This window comes from Bombyx mandarina, chromosome 04, assembly GCF_030267445.1.
Source record: "Bombyx mandarina strain Sakado chromosome 04, ASM3026744v2".
Taxonomy (NCBI): domain Eukaryota; kingdom Metazoa; phylum Arthropoda; class Insecta; order Lepidoptera; family Bombycidae; genus Bombyx; species Bombyx mandarina.
In genome coordinates, this window is record NC_143211.1 from 16,925,117 (window position 1) to 16,941,688 (window position 16,572).

The window sequence follows — 16,572 nt, forward strand, 5'->3', positions numbered from 1 at the left end:
AAAGGTAAGTAAAAAAAGTCGAGTAAGGTGAGGTCACAGTTCGGCGGCGCTCAAAAAGGTCACCATTACCTAACCCCCTCTTTACACTACCCATTCGCCCATGTGCACTGGTGACTGTGGAAAAGTCCACAAAATACGAGCAATCCTGAGGGGATTAATGAACCCTGAGAGGACTGCTCGTATATTACGAGCAATCCTCGCACCCAGAAAATATTTAATATATTTAATTATTCCCAAAAGATTCTTTTTTATTTAAAAACTTCGAAAATCCAGTAAAACAACCTTAAAACGAACAATATAATATAATTTATTAATAAAAACGTAAAATATAACAACCGAATTAACAAATAATAAAGTTAAGTACATGTTTAAAAGATAACATCATTTAACACAATACACCTATTTAATCAATATCGACTCTCGTTATATACATATAAGGGTTATAATACGTTATATACAAATAAGGGTCACAATACATTGAGCGCAATTCAATAAACACTAAAGCGATCAATCTAATTATTAAGTTCTACTGTGAAAGCGCGCAGCGGCTTTAAGCTTTAAGCGCGTGGAGTTGTTTGCTTCACACAGCAACAGTACGATCAGAACTACGGCCTGTCCTCAATGACGCAGATCTGTCTCTTCAAATTCAAAGCATCCTTTTTATATGTACTGAATTAATATTTGGCAAAGAGCAAAATTTAAGTTTCTTGCTGATTCTCCTATTTGTTGAAACTGCTTCATTCTGAATCGATAGTAAAACTATGACAATTAAAATATCGCATGTGTAGACCTACTCAAATGGAAAACTTCTTTGATTTTATAATTACTTATCTTAACCTCATGTTAACCAGATAAATTATTATAGTACGATTCTACTAAAAGGAAACGGACAAGTCTGTCACTAGCCGCGCAAAGTACGAGACCGGGCTGAACGCAATGTCATTCCCTGTGACGTCATTTGTGCGCGTGACGTCATTTGTGGTCGAAATGTGTAACGAGTTTTTTTTTTATGTATCTTCCGTCGCCGCCTCCGTCTCTTAGAGAACAAGTGGAGGGCGCAGTGATAGGCTTTTTTTGATAAAGTTTTATATCATGTCTCAATGATTTAACAGCTAATCAAAAGACATGGAACTAAAGCGGCAGAAATGGTAAAAATGACTCGTATAGCATTATTATTTATGAAATAATCGCATCTTTTAAGCCAAAGTGGCGCGTTGCTTCTCAAACCGGCCGGCCATTATCTTCTGTTCGGACGTCAGAGTCTCGCCTCTGAACCTTTTGTATCTGAAATATAATTCACATTGATCTTGAAGCTATTCTAGAAAATGAGAATCATCTTACGTTCGAATAACTACTGAGATCCGTGGGCATCGTAACGTGAATGACGCCTGCCATCTCGAGACACGAGTTTGAAGTTTCAATAGATTGTACTATTCGACGTTTTGCAGTACGAAAGGAGTTGTGAATGCTTATACTTAAAAAAATCAGAAAGTATTAAAAAAAAAATTTTGTTTTTTTATTGCTTGTTTGTGTGGACGAGCTCCAATTATATATGCATATACATATTATATGCCTACAATTAATAATTGAGCAAATTGGAAATTAGTTTTTACAAAATGTAGTGTCTTCGTCGCGTAGCATGTGTTCACGATGAAAACTTAGAAAAAAAAAAAGTTTACTTTAAAAAAATAAATGAAAATTACAATTGAATATGCAATTTCGAAAAGGGCCCTCTGAAAATGTAAAATGTTCAGGAAATGAAAAAAACTGATTGTTTTCTAATGCAGTGTAAAATTTTAAATATTAACTTTTGAGATATATTTTAGTGTTAATTAGCAATTGAAAATTACTGGAATTATTATCTTAAGCGTCAGCATATTATATTTTATATTTATGGATATTTTATATTTATGAGATATGCCCTTTTCAAAATTGCATATTCAATTATATTTTGATGCATGTCAATTATTCCTGATCGACCTTCCTGCAATAGTCTTACAAAACTATTTTTGGCACATACTTTCTTTGGCTTGGTGAGTCGCACTACTTTTACTACTACTACCACTACTTTTATGGCTAAATTGTCATTTTATTGTTTCAAATCGTTTCGATTGCTTTACATTTCTCGTGTTCAGGGATGACTGTTTCATAAAATTAGTTTTAGTTGTATACATGTAAAGATACTTTATTTCTTTATAGTACATTTGTACAGCGCTCTATAGCTCCTGTGTAATTATATAGATGGCGCTGTCGACAATGGTGACATGGTGGTTGTTAATGAAGGGCGAGAAACTCAGTGGGTCGCATTTCCGATCCGGTGGTAGATTCTGCGAAGCACTGCTCTTGCTAGGGTCAGTGTTAGCAACTCTCCGGTTTGAGCCCCGCGAGCTCACCTACAAACGTTAGGGCGAAGCTGAAATAGCCTCTCAAGGCTATCAGCATAGGTAGAAAAAAAAAAAAAAAGCCATGTTCGGGCATATTGTTATAAATTAAATTAAATAATTATTTTAGGGAATTGAGGGTGGTGGACTTTAAATGTCGACCTATAATGTGAATGTAATGTTTGTTACTGTTGTGTATGTTATTAAGTTGTAATTGTAAGTTATTAAACTAAAAAAAATCTTTGTTTTCACAGCAACGCCATATTTGTTTCAACTTACAATTCCTATTTATATATAATTCATAGTAAATTAAATAGAAAAGTTTTATATACATTTGTAGTGAACTCACATCATATCGTAGAACAGTAATTGTTCTCTCGACAGCGAAGGTTTGGTTTCCTCCAAAGCTCCATCGATGTCTTCTTGCTGCACCACCACGGACCCCAATGTCGTGTCGTCGTTGTGAGCCTGCAAAACGAACTGTTAGGGTCTACCCGCATTGGCCGTCTCGTGGTCTACAGCCAAGGATCAGTTTCCTCCAACAATGACAAACTCTCCAACGCACGCGAAATCCGTGACTACTGCTGATGTTGCATTAAAAGTATTCATGTTTTACTTGCCTTTCGCTCTACTGTGTTGCTTATTAAAAAAAAAACAATGTTAATTTACCAAAACTTAGTAAATTATTGGTAAATTACGGATTCTGTGAGCCCGCAATGTAAAACGAACAAAACTCGAGGAACACATCGAGTGTTTGTATTACATTGCGTTTTAAAAAAAATGGTTTTTTTAAACTGTAAAATGCTATCTCCTATATTGTGTTCAGGGATCACGCACCCGGCACCCAAGTCGTCCCATGACACGGTAAATGTTAAAACGGAATTGTACTCACCAATTGTTTCTCTAGTCTTGTCAGCTGCGCCGTGACCAGTAAGGACTTGAGATCGGCGGGAGTGTACCCCTCGGTGCGCTCAGACAACTCACGGAGGTCTACCTCTTGGTCTACGGTTAGATTCTTCGTCAATGTTTGGAGTACTTCGTGTCTGCCCCACTGGTGGAGAAAAAAACCTTCAAATTTATTTAAAGAAATATTATAGAATTTGTTTTTTAGTCGGTCATTTTAATGCGGTCAGGTTTTTTTTAAGTATCACTTAATAATAAATTAATTTTAGTTTTAATTTATTTGATTTTACCTAAAATATATTGAGGTCTTAATAAATAATGTTTCTAGTAAATTCTATCTTTAATTGTAGGATAGGAGGACCACTATATCTTACACTACAAAGATGAAACATGAGGCCTTTATGGAGTAGGGTTCCTAATAAAAAATGAGGCTATTCGACAAAATAGAAGAAATCAAAGGAATCTCTGAGAGAATAACTGTGATGAACATAGTGTTTACTGACAAAATATTAGATAAATGGATTATTATACAAGCGTACTCATATGACATGATAACTTTTGAACTATCTTATGACTTTGATGTAAGATTTATCTTAATGAAAATATCCTATATTATGAGAAAACAATTAAAAAAAATTAGATTGACAAGGTTAGTTTTCATGAAAAAATTAAAAAACAAAAAAAAATGCAATAAAAAATTATTATTTTTATTTTATTAATATATATGTTTTTTATTATTTTGTGAAAAATATATAGAATAAAATGTATCATAAATTGATTGTCAACATTGCTAGCTTTCAAATGATACCTCTTTCGTATTCATAAGACGTCTACATCAGTAGCAATGATCAAATCAGTGCAGGCAGCTGCAAAGTAAAAAAAAACAAAATGGCTGCCATTCCAGTATGGAGGGGCTAAGAGAAAATTGGGATAGTGATTTGTCGATAAAAATCCCCATATTTTACTCCCTTAAGTCTCCGACATTGGTGCACGGACACATTGTATATTAACCATGAAGTCAGTGTTTTAACCTCCCCCACCTCTAGAGCCCAGTCTGCTTAAATAGAACTGTCTAAAACTTACCCTATCGGGCAGTTCGCAGTAGATATGCCTCTGAAGTCTGCCGGCTCTCAGCAGCGCCGGGTCCACCAGGTCCGGCCTCGACGTGGCCGCTATAACGGGACCCCTGGCCCCGCCCTCGGCGCCGTCCATCCTCGCCAGCAGCTGGTTCACAACTCTGTCCGTCACCCCGGTCGAGTCGTGACCACGTCTGCCAATGTGACCAGAACTCTTTGACATACATACTAGTCGCGTTTTATTTCTAGAATAAAATAAATAGAAGACCACTTAGTCCTGAAAAACTATAAGACTGGACCGAATATAAGGACTAATTAAAAAAATTATATTAATGTGATATAACGGAGAGTCTGGTTCCATGGTGTATTTAAATTAAGAACTTCAACGTCGCTGACGTCACTATCTTCATCATTATCATCGCCTTCCATAGTGACAGTAATTAAGATTCACTTTTCTAATGAATTCATTTATTGAATATCAAGTGTACAACGATAACAGCAGAGAGCTCTGCTCCGCTCGACTGCTTGAGTCTGAATGTTTATGCAGTTTTTTTCTCTTTCCTACCTATGCTGACATTGAGAGGCTATTTCAGCTTCTCCTTGACGTGTGGGTGAGCTCACGAGGCTCAAACCTGGCGAAGATGCTAACACTGACCCTAGCAAGAGCAGTGCTTCGCAGAATCTACCACCGGATCGGAAAAGCGACCCACAGAGAAGATCCGGCAAGAAACTCAGTGGGCTGTGTCTGTGGGTTAATTTGCTCGCCGAGTCCTTCGTCGCAAACGATGACCGGTGCTTGAGGTACCTAAAAGCACTGTTAGTGGATCGGGAGGATCCGAAATGACGTGTTTTGGGCGACGACGACTGTTTTCCATTCGGTCGGCAGGATCGGGAATGTAGTTACCAGTAGACAACAGTCACTCGTATTTATAATAGAAAATGGGCGTAGCTTAGTCATGAATTCTCTTGAATACCGTCTCAAGCAGTTGTTGACATGCGGAACATTAAAAAAACAGTTAACTTTAATTATTTTTAGTTAACTAATTAGTGACATTACGCCGACATATATAAGAATAGATCGAATATCGTGTGTAAGGTAATCGATCCTGTATATACTAGAGAGGGTTGGACTCGACAGGAAAACCATGAAAATTACATTTCAATCCCACTGCACCGCACGCAATGTAACGCGATTATATGATGTACATAGCTAAGAAGCTGATTTCACTTTTCATTGCGCACTCGCACACGATTTTTTTTTTTTTATTGGTTGGGCGAGCTCACAGCCCCCACCTGGTTGTTAAGTGGTTACTGTAGCCCATATACATCTACAACGTAAATGCGCCACCCACCTTGAGATATAAGTTCTAAGGTCTCAAGTATAGTTACAACGGCTGCCCCACCCTTCAAACCGAAACGCATTACTGCTTCACGGCAGAAATAGGCAGGGCGGTGGTACCTACCCGTGCGGACTCACAAGAGGTCCTACCACCAGTAAAAAATGCGAAGAGTTAACAAATAAGTTATTAACTTAACAATCTTACTGTCCTTCATTAGTATGTTTTTCCCGTTCTTTATTTAATTTGTTACAGGATTTAGCAGGATACGATTTCCTTACACCCTGTATGTGTGCGCGCAAAACTAAAGCAAAGAAGACACTTACAATATAAACTTACTTGGGCGCGAGACTGTCGAATTCGTCGAAGAACAATATGCACGGACGCTTCATGTCCGCTCTGAAATTCATCAAAATCTTTCTTGTGTATCTGTGATTTATTTCAAGATATTATAATTAAAAAAACACATACATATATACATATTTCTGTTATATGTGTAACGTTGTTGAGATTGGGATAAGTTAATTGATTCACTCCAACACTATGATTTTTCACACTCGAAAGAGTTTTCTATGCAGATTGATCAACAAGAATCAAGCAATTAAGTTAACAAACTTTCCTTTTAAGCACCGACACCGCTTTTAATTTTTATCAACTTTTTTTTTTATAGGTATGGCGTTCCAACATTTTTTTTTTAAAAATGACTGATACTAATTTGTGATATTATTACGTCACAAATGAGGTTCCACATATTTCTCTGGCCGTGTTTTTTGTCGTCCGATACGACAAACTATTTTCATTAACAAAAATTGCATGAGGTGACATATGACACTGTCACACTGACAGATAACTTGGCAAAGGTTCCCACGATACACAAGTCCTTACACATATAAAGGGTGTTCTATAATTTCGTAATAAGGTAATTTGTAATAAGTTATCAAAATAGACCCGACTAGAACTACACTGTAAATTTTACTGGTAATTCTTTCAAAGAAAGTTGTTTTTTAGTTGAAGTAATGCAAATAATTATATGGAATACTTCAGAATGAATAAACAATAAAAGGCTTAAATGCGTTTTCTGTTATACGTATATTAAAATATGAATCGATAAGATACCGTCTATGAGCGACGGTAACCACTCACCATCAGGTCGTATGCCTACAAGGCTATTAAAAAAATACATTTAAAGCCCTTAATCTCTTTTAAAATTAATATTAAAAATAAAACAGTAAACAGTATTAATAAACTACACAAAAATCAACTCTCTTTATACTCAACGTCAGACTTAACTCTACTGAATGACATTGAAGAAAAATCCTATTTAAAAACTAAAAAGTTTTAAAGAATAAAGGTTTTTCTTTACATGCATTTAAGATATTTTTTCAATTGGTAACGCACTTACTTGTCGAAGACATCCCGAACTGCCTTCTCGCTCTGCCCTATGTACTTGGAGAGAAGCTCTGGTCCTTTCACTGTTATCATGTGCATATTGTTGAGTCTGGCGAGACAGGACCCGATGTAGGACTTGCCGGTTCCGGGGGGACCGTACAGTAGGATCCCACAGGATTGTGACGGGAACAACGCTGGGTACTGTAATTTGTTTTTTTCCTAGCTATGCTGATGGCCTTGAGAGGCTATTTCAGCTTCTCCTTGACATGTAGGTGAGCTCACGGGGTTAAAACCGGAAGTGTTGCTAATACTGGCCCTAGCAAGAGCAGTGCTTCGCAGAATCTACCACCGAATCGGAAACGCGACCCACTGAGAAGATCCGGCGAGAAACTCAGTGGGCGGTACTGTAATGCCATAAACATATTTGAAGTAAATGCCGCCTCCACCTTGAGTTTTAAGGTCTCAGTATAGTTACAACGGCTGCCAAACCGAAACGCACTACTGCTTCACGACAGAAATAGGCAGTGTGCGGACTCACAAGACGTTCTACCACCAGTAAATTTTCAATTCAGCATCGTGTTTTAGTTAATAATGTAAAGTTGTCTGAAGTATTTTCTCTCACCATGACGGGCCAGAAGATACACTCTGTGAGTTCCTGCTTGACGTCCTCCAAGCCCCCCACCGGTCCCCATATGTCGAACGCGGTAGTTTTCTCCGTGTCCTTAGCTGTTTCCTCGACCAAACGAGGCTTCGCAATGTCTGGGTTCGCTTCTAAGAACAGCACAATTTGTATGTGTTTGAAGCTTATTCGACACGTGTATATACATTGTATATAACAAAAATAAAAATGTTTCTAAGCCACGATTTTTTTTCCGAAAAATCTAAACATCATTCTCCTAACCTTCTCCCAGTCACCTAGGATCGGCGCGACATGTTTTCTCTTTCCATACTCTTCTATCACATACCATTTATTACACATATCGTCTTTCACGCAATCCATCCATTTTTTTATAGGTCCATATCTTCTAGGCTAATTCTAAGCTAGGCCATGTTACGATTTCCGAACTGTTAATTAATTACCACGTGTCGAGGGGTGAAATTATATTTGCTATAAGCGACATTTCTTTTATTTTTTATTGCTTAGATGGTTGGACGAGCTCACAGTCCACCGGGTGTTAAGTGGTTACTGGAGCCCATAGACATCTAGAATATAAATGCGCCACCCACCTTGAGATATAAGTTCTAAGGTCTCAGTATAGTATAGTCGGTAGGCAGCGGCTTGGCTCTGCCCCTGGCATTGCTGAAGTCCATGGGCGACGGTAACCACTCACCATCAGGTGGGCCGTATGCTCGTCTGCCTACAAGGGCAATAAAAAAATAAAAAAAACAGTTACAACGGCTACCCCATCCTTCAAACCGAAACGCATTACTGCTTCACGGCAGAAATAAGCGGGGTGGTGGTACCTACCCGTGCGGACTCACAACAGGTCCTACCACCACCAGTCAATACACGACATATTTTATTTTAGTAATTATGCTAAAAGTCCCTTTCATTTGGTATCAACATCAACAGTTCGATCAATTCGACAACAATCATCAAATTAAAGAGCGGACGGTTAGCGTGGTATGGACATGTGATGCGTAGAGAGAAGATGCATATGACAAAGAGATGTAGGGAAATGGTAGTGCAACGTAGAGAGGGGGAAGAGGTCGACCGAAGAAGACATGGATGGAGTATGTGAATGACGATATGAGAGAGAGAGAGAGAGAGGAGTGAGTGTTGAGATGAAGGCTGATAGAAAATAATGGAAGAGAAAAATTAGCTGAGCCGACCCCACCTAGTGGGATAAGGTGGAGAAAAAGAAGAAGTTCGATGTTTTTAATTGAACTTCATTTAACTGTACTCCATTCAAATAGTTGAACTAGTATTTTTGTTACGATATTTTTTCCAAATTTTAAACTTTAAGTGACTCTGTTCTAAAGTCGCAAAAAATGTCGCTTAAACCAAATAGCCTTAACCCTCAATATTATATTGATACATTTAATTCAGATTATTTTTTTCTGACATTGAAAATTAAATTAAAATATTTAATTTTAAAACTATGCACATAATGACTACATGGACAACGCAAAGGATTTTTCTGTTTCAGTTTTGTTCGTATCTCACGCAATACCGCATGACGTATCCGCGACCGATAATATCATAAATGCAGTTTTTACGTGAGCAAAAATAACCGAAGTCTCAACAAAAACACAGTTGATTATTTTTTTAACACGATTTAACATATTAATAATAATATTGTGGCGGGTAGCCATCACAGTACACAAGATATTTGACAGATGCCTGAATCTCGCTTACGACATTTTCAAGCTTGCATATACTGGGTATTAGGAGATCGCTTCCGAAAACGAAGACAGACGATAGTACTAATGACACTTTTGATGATGGGACGGAAAAAAAATCGATAATCCTAATTTAAAAAAAAAGCATATTTTTAAAATGTTTTATTAGCATTACTTACGCTCCATCATGTTAGTACAGCTAAATGAAACGACAGTTTCATAAAAAACACGTTACTTTACTTTTTTTTAAAAACCAGCAATGAAACACAAAAACACAAACAGCTGATGCTCGGGTCAACGAACGCCCGGGCGCGGCGCTGATACCGCGCTCCCCAAAATTTACGACTTTGAGGTACAAAACTTTCGTTTTCGGAAACAGTCTCTTAACAACCAGTATACAAGTTCCGAACAACAACATTCGGAACGACTTCTACCGAGCAATATCCACCGCTAGGTAGAAGATCTTCCCATTCGTTGTAAACCTCCACTATATAATTACACTTACTTTTCATCTTGACGGCTTTAAATATCTTCTTATTGAAGTGGTCGATGATGTCCCGCACTGTACACGAGGCGGTGTCCATGGCCAACGTGATGACGTCATCGTCCGCTACCTCGAACTGCTGACGGATCTTCTCGTTCATCAAATGCTTGAACAGCTCCACCCTTTCATCCTGAATATAAATTGTTTTGTGTTTTGAATGGGTGGACGAGCTCACAGCCCACCTGGTGTTAAGTGGTTACTGGAGCCCATAGACATTTACAACGTAAATGCGCCACCCACCTTGAAATATAAGTTCTAAGGTCTCAGTATAGTTACAACGGCTGCCCCACCCTTCAAACCGAAACGCATTACTGCTTCACGGCAGAAATAGGCACGGTGTGGTACCTACCTGTGCGGACTCACAAAAGGTAATCACACCAGTAATCACAACGTCCAAACATTATTGCTTCGCGGCAGAAATAAGTAAAATTGTGATACCTTCCCGTGGTATTTCACAAGACGACCCATCGCCGCTAATTATTACCCACATTTTATTTTTACGGGTTTCATATTCATTGGAAGTGGAGCCTCATCTTAATTTAATATAATTTGGAATTTTCACTGGTGGTAGGACATATTGTGAGTCCGCGCGGGTAGGTAACCACCACCCTGCCTATTTCTGCCGTGAAGCAGTAATGCGTTTCGGTTTCAAGGGTGGGGCAGCCATTGTAACTATACTTGAGACATTTTAGAACTTATATCTCAAGGTGGGTGACGCATTTACGCCGTAGATGTCTATGGGCTCCAGTAACCACTTGGCACCAGGTAGGCTGTGAGCTCGTCCACCCATTTAAGCAATAAAAAAAAACGGTTTGAAGGCGTCATTAGGCGTCATTGCTATTAAGAAAAAGGTAAAAAGTGTGACGTCATCATCATCGCCCCCTTCCTATCCGTGAACACGTCGAACACAACATGTCGTCGTCTACTGTCTCACCTGTTCAACTTCAGGTATATCGAAGTGCGCCGTGAACAGCGGCTTCCCGTTGAACTGCCTGAGGACCGGGTGCAGGGACTTCATCGAGAGTGACGTCATCAGCACGCACACACCCGCGCACGTCTGCAGGAGGTGCTTGATGACCACGGCTAATCTAACAACGGAATAACATTGTACATAAGATGGTTTCTCCCCACGTTCTGAGATATGGACAATTTTTTTTATTGCCATATAGGCGTATGAGCATACGGCCATATACCTGATGGTGAGTGGTTATCGTCACTCATGGACATCAGCAATGCTAAGGGCAGAGCTAAGCCGCTGCCTACCGTTTGATACCCTTCACAGGCCTCGTCTGAAGAAGGACATGTCATAGCGCTCGGGAAACACCGTGGAGGGGAGCCCATTCCAAAGCCGGATGGAACGTGGCAAAAAGATCTCTGGACACGCACTATGGATGAACGCAGTGGCTCCAGGTAGTACGGATGAACTTTATTCCGGTGGCGGGCGGTGCGATGGTAAAAACGAGATGATGGTATCATCTCAAACACACGACGACTTCGACTTTCGAAGTCGTCGTGGCCTAAAGGATAAGACGTCCGGTGCATTCGTGTTGAAGCGATGCACCGGTGTTCGAATCCCGCAGGCGGGTACCAATTTTTCTAATGAAATACGTACTCAACAAATGTTCACGATTGACTTCCACGGTGAAGGAATAACATCGTGTAATAAAAACCAAACCCGCAAAATTATAATTTGCGTAATCACTGGTGGTAGGACCTCTTGTGAGTCCGCACGGGTAGGTACCACCACCCCGCCTATTTCCGCCGTGAAGCAGTAATGCGTTTCGGTTCGAAGGGTGGGGTAGCCGTTGTAACTATACTGAGACCTTAGAACTTATATCTCGAGGTGGGTGGCGCATTTACGTTGTAGATGTCTATGGGCTCCAGTAACCACTTAACACCAGGTGGGCTGTGAGCTCGTCCATCCATCTAAGCAATAAAAAAAAAAAAAAAAATCCTCAGAGCACTCCCCATGGAACATACGGTACAAAATACAGAAGGAATTCCATCCGCAGACCCCGAGGTACCAAGCGATCCGTGAGAATGTGATGGACTAACATTTACCTCTGATAATACGCTATATCCTGGGGCGAAACTCCCTCCATATCGGGCGGTACCATGGAGTCCACGTCGTCGCAGATTAATACAGCCGGACTGTGCTCTTGGCACATGAGGATAGCTTTGCCCAGGATCTCCGGTATATCCTTACGGCCCCTGAGCGCCCTGCAGTGCAACGTATGAGACCAGACCGTCAGCTCCTTCTGGATTATGTGACACAACGATGTTTTACCCATACCACTGGACCCTGTCAACAAGTCGTCACATTTTAACACAAGCCCTTGCCTTGTTATTAATAAACAAGGTACAACTAAATTTTGTTTAAATCGGTTTTTGAAGTGAAACTTCTTTCGGCGCGTTATGAGTAAAATTTAACTCGCGTTAATTTAATGCAACAGATCCGTTACGGCCAGAGAGAAAAGATACAATTTATGAAGAGCGAGAATGAGAGAATAGACAGCGTCTCGCGAACCACTCAACCGTTTCGAGAGAGAAAGTACAAAGCGAGCTAGGTCGTTTCTCTTATACACAGCGTTTGTGATTTAAGGATGGAAAATGAAGAAAACCACAATAGTAAACACCGTAAAAGAAGTTTGACTTCTTTCACCTGCACCAAGCTGCACGCGCACCATTTTTATTGATTTAAACAAGATAGTTAGGCCCGGTACCCATCATATATCTCATCTTAAAGACATAACGTTGATGAATTAATTGCATAATTTTCAAATCAGAACGCATAATTCGAACCGAACTAGCTAACACGGTACCCAGCCCCTGTTAGGAGTAGTTGAACTAGAAATTTAATGATTTTCATAATAATTAAGGGTTTAGTTAAGTAAATTAGTGAAGATACTTCTACTTCGGAAGGACAAAAAAGGTACACTGATATCAGTAAACCAATTCATGCATACCAGTTTCTTCTGAAATGCAGTCGTGTCGACTATTATTACGTAAACTCTTCTGACTCTGTGTCTGTGCTATGGATGATCGAGCTCTCTGATACCAGAGTTCATTGCCACCGAAACGTAAATTGACATTTTTGAAACAACAGGCTAAAGTCACGGATGTTGCCCGGCAAAAATAAGAATCTTACTGTCTAATGACGGTCCCACCCTTCAAACCTTATAGGAGTACCTTACTAAGCTAGTATACCAGGTGTAAAACTATTAATTGACGTTAACAAACTACACTTGCCCGTGATCAGAACGTTGCTTTTAATCTCTGATGCATTTTTAAACGTTGCCTCTCTGTGTATTTCAAAATACAAATGCGAGAGAACTTTACTGATCAAAGTCTCTATTGCTTTCATTGTCCTGCAATAGTTCTTGAAATCATACTCCATGCGGGAGGCGCTGCGTTTCGGCAAGACTAAATCCGTGTCGTTAAGGCACGTTGCCTTCGTAGTGAAATGCCTCAAACTCTCCGAATCCAAAAGGGTATATTTTAAACCGTCTGGTTTCAAATTGAACCGCAAATAACCGTCGCTTATCTGACTATTCTGCTTAACTATGCCGTTATTTATTAAAAATCTTTTGCCTGAATGCGTGTTCTCTATGACGCATTTCTTGAATCTGTCTATAACATCGACTTCTGTTTGTTTTTCTTCTGTATACGTCACCAATTCAATTTGCACAGGTTGCTCTACCGTATCCCCGATTATGTTGAATATAATTCTCGTTCCATTCTCAATGTTGATAATGGCATTCAATGATTTCGGTATCAACACTGTCGGTATGTTTCTGTTGTACACTTCGCGGCTCAAGCTCCTGTATATGATGCCGTCTATGGGCACAATTTCAACGCACAAATCGTTTATGGCGTTATTATTGTTCTCTTTATCGTCTTCATCAGTTTCGCTCAGAATCGAAGGAATAGAATTCATAGTCGATAATATAACAGTTAAATTTTTGAAGCATTCGTCTATTAAATCTTCATGAATGAAAACCGTGTAAGGGTGTATCAAATTCTTTTTGCCGTCGCTGTCTATAGGTACCGAACGCAATACAAGCCTCTTTGGTGAGTTCAAATATGGACGAAGCATCTCTTCGTTTATTATGCCTATATTTTTAAAAGGGCCATTGGGTTCGTTTGGCGCTGGAGGTTTTGTTTGGAAGCCTTGGTAGCTATTGAACGCGTCAACTTTAACGACTACGCGGCTCTGGTTCACGAGCAAGCCGGTCTGCTTCGGCGTGAAAACGATGGGCATCGATGAAAATATCCACACAACGCATTTTTGATGTGCCGCCACATATCGAAGCTGATCTAGTATTCGTAGCTGCAGTAATTCCGCATTGTGTTCCTGAAAACTCAATCAATAAAAACATTAAGATATTCATTGTCAAGTCAAATTTTTTTATATATGTATATGTATTATAAATGTAAAAGTGTGTTTGTTTGTTGTCCTTCTTTCGAAGCGAAGCAAGGGATTGACATTAATTAAAAAAAAAAACATAGTATTAAGGCAAGGCAAGGCAGGAAAATGACATATATAAAATGACAGACATAATGCCTTGTAACATTGGACCAACATCACATTGAAACATTTCCTTGACCATACGGCCGAAGCCTCGAGTAACAGCTAATATGCTTATAATTGTGAAGATGAGGATATTCATATCGAACTTTTCGAGCTCACACATAAAAACTATAAATACAATGGAAAAAAATGATGTTCACTATTGATTTTATTACAGACTCGTATTGCAGACGAGGCAAAAGCCCATCTAGTGTTGCGTGGTTAGTGGAGGTCATTGATATCAAAACATGAATGCTGCCACGAATGCGTCAAAATTATAAAGACACTTCCACCCTTCCAACTGTAACGCACAACTGCTTCATCATGGAAATGGGCAGGATGGTAGTACCAATCGATCAGTACGTACTTACACACCTAACAACAAACAGAGTAATATGTTCACAAGAAAATTTTTACAGTAACATGCTGGCTGAATTATTTATCTACTAAATTATGCAATTTCTATTATTTAAAAATCTTTAAGATAGATACTTTACATTGAACAAACAAAAAAATATATAGTGAAAAAGTTTATCATTTATTTCTTTATCATTGCCGTTACTTCCACACCATCAAAACCTTAAAGATCTTACCAACAACTCCTGGTCATCAGGGCTGTCCGTATCTATATACAATTCATCCAGCACTCTGACATCACCGTATGGTGAGACAAACACATCAGCTCCCTCATCTAAGCCAATCAGTTGACTATGCACTGGATTGCAAGCTATTTGTCCTTCCGCAACACCACTGCTGTACACCACCCATAAAAACAAGTGCTTGTCTTTGTATAGAACTTGAAGGCACTGAGACTGTAAAAGATCTTTTTTTAGTTCTCATGTCATAAATTTATAAGAAAATTAAAAGATTAGATTTTATTTTAGGGTACAGTATATAGGCTATATCACTCATCTAGTTTAATAAGCTACCACTATAAATGAGTTACTTCTTCTTTTTGCTGCAATTTCACAAATGGTCCTTAGGTTTGAACATCAGAAATGCCATTTATTTCAGTATGTTGTAAAAGATTTTTTTTTGTTATTATTATAGTATGAACTATTTCTTTTTAGAACATAAAAATGTCTTGCAACCTAAAATGAATGAAATATTCAGTGGCCCTAAGTATTGGGCAGCTATAAAATTACTTGTTCAGACAACAATTTTTGACACAAAATTAAATAAAGTCATAACAAAGTGATAATTAAGTACAGAGAAAACACAAAGAAAAAAGTAGATCTATAAAACTTCAGAAAACATTTTTAAAGTTTCTAAGGATTGAATTTCCTGAAAATAACTCTTTGAATAACATAAGATTGACATGGTACAGCAGATCATAGATCTTACACATTTTAAAAGGATCTATATTTGTAACTGTTTGCCAGTATGACTGTATTTATATATCTAATAAATGATCTATTTGAATATTTAAAAAAAAACAATTTATTCTTTGTTAAAACTAAATAATAACATCAGTCTATAAACTACATAAAAAATAGAAATATTTTCAGGAAATCTTTTTTTTATAATTTTTAAACAGGGTTTATTTCTTAATGGGATCAATGACCATTTCACATAATAATATAATGCCAATTAAGCCAATGATAAACAAATTAATAACCTAAAAGTGAAATCTTTGTATTGATGCATTATAATAAAATAAACCTCCTGTCTATCCAAAATTTCATTATTTAAATTTTAATTGTTTTTCTTTACCTGTTCATTATTACTACTGTACTTTGGACTTATATATGCGAAGCAAGTTTTTTCGTGAGTAAACACTACTTTTAGTTTAGCACCTCCTAACATAATGAAATCAACATTCACTCTTTATTACAGTTAATCTTATATTTAAATGCTCTTATGTGTAATTTGACATAATAATTTAATGTTTTTAAATTAACGATGAATATAAATATTTAAGCAGTGTATCTTTGATCAATTTATGTAGGTCTACACCATAGATTATACACTTAATATATTTGAGATAGATGCGCAACTCTCATTTTTTATTTTTGCTTTAGTTAGAGCC

General features: G+C 38.2%; 1 protein-coding gene across 2 annotated transcripts; it reads right to left on the reverse strand.

The window, feature by feature from the left end:
* Positions 1–286: 286 nt before the first annotated feature.
* Pex1 (peroxisomal biogenesis factor 1) lies at positions 287–16,562 on the reverse strand. 2 transcript variants are annotated; one of them, XM_089727189.1, is made up of 13 exons: positions 16,257–16,562; positions 15,137–15,355; positions 13,223–14,327; positions 12,035–12,275; positions 10,908–11,061; positions 9,935–10,103; positions 7,709–7,857; positions 7,100–7,287; positions 6,037–6,096; positions 4,368–4,554; positions 3,274–3,432; positions 2,731–2,849; positions 287–1,284 (listed from the first exon to the last, which is right to left on the reverse strand). In XM_089727189.1, the coding sequence occupies exons 1-13, from the start codon at positions 16,347–16,349 to the stop codon at positions 1,197–1,199; spliced, it is 2,931 nt and encodes a 976-aa protein (XP_089583315.1). In that variant the 5' UTR covers positions 16,350–16,562; the 3' UTR covers positions 287–1,196. The 2 variants fall into 2 exon arrangements, with proteins under 2 accessions (XP_089583315.1, XP_028043981.2); XM_028188180.2 differs by lacking the exons at positions 287–1,284; positions 2,731–2,849; positions 3,274–3,432 and having other exon boundaries at positions 4,418–4,554; positions 6,024–6,096.
* Positions 16,563–16,572: the final 10 nt, after the last annotated feature.

What these genes read in the sequence shown, in the direction of transcription:
- Pex1 (XM_089727189.1), bottom strand. Translation starts at nt 16,349, where the DNA reads ATGTTAGGAGGTGCTAAACTAAAAGTAGTGTTTACTCACGAAAAAACT. An exon ending in GTTCGGGATGTCTTCGACAA is followed by an intron (nt 6,097 to 7,099) that starts GTAAGTGCGTTA and finishes GATGAATTTCAG; the next exon opens with AGCGGACATGAAGCGTCCGT. An exon ending in TTCGACAGTCTCGCGCCCAA is followed by an intron (nt 4,555 to 6,036) that starts GTAAGTTTATAT and finishes TCACATTGGCAG; the next exon opens with ACGTGGTCACGACTCGACCG.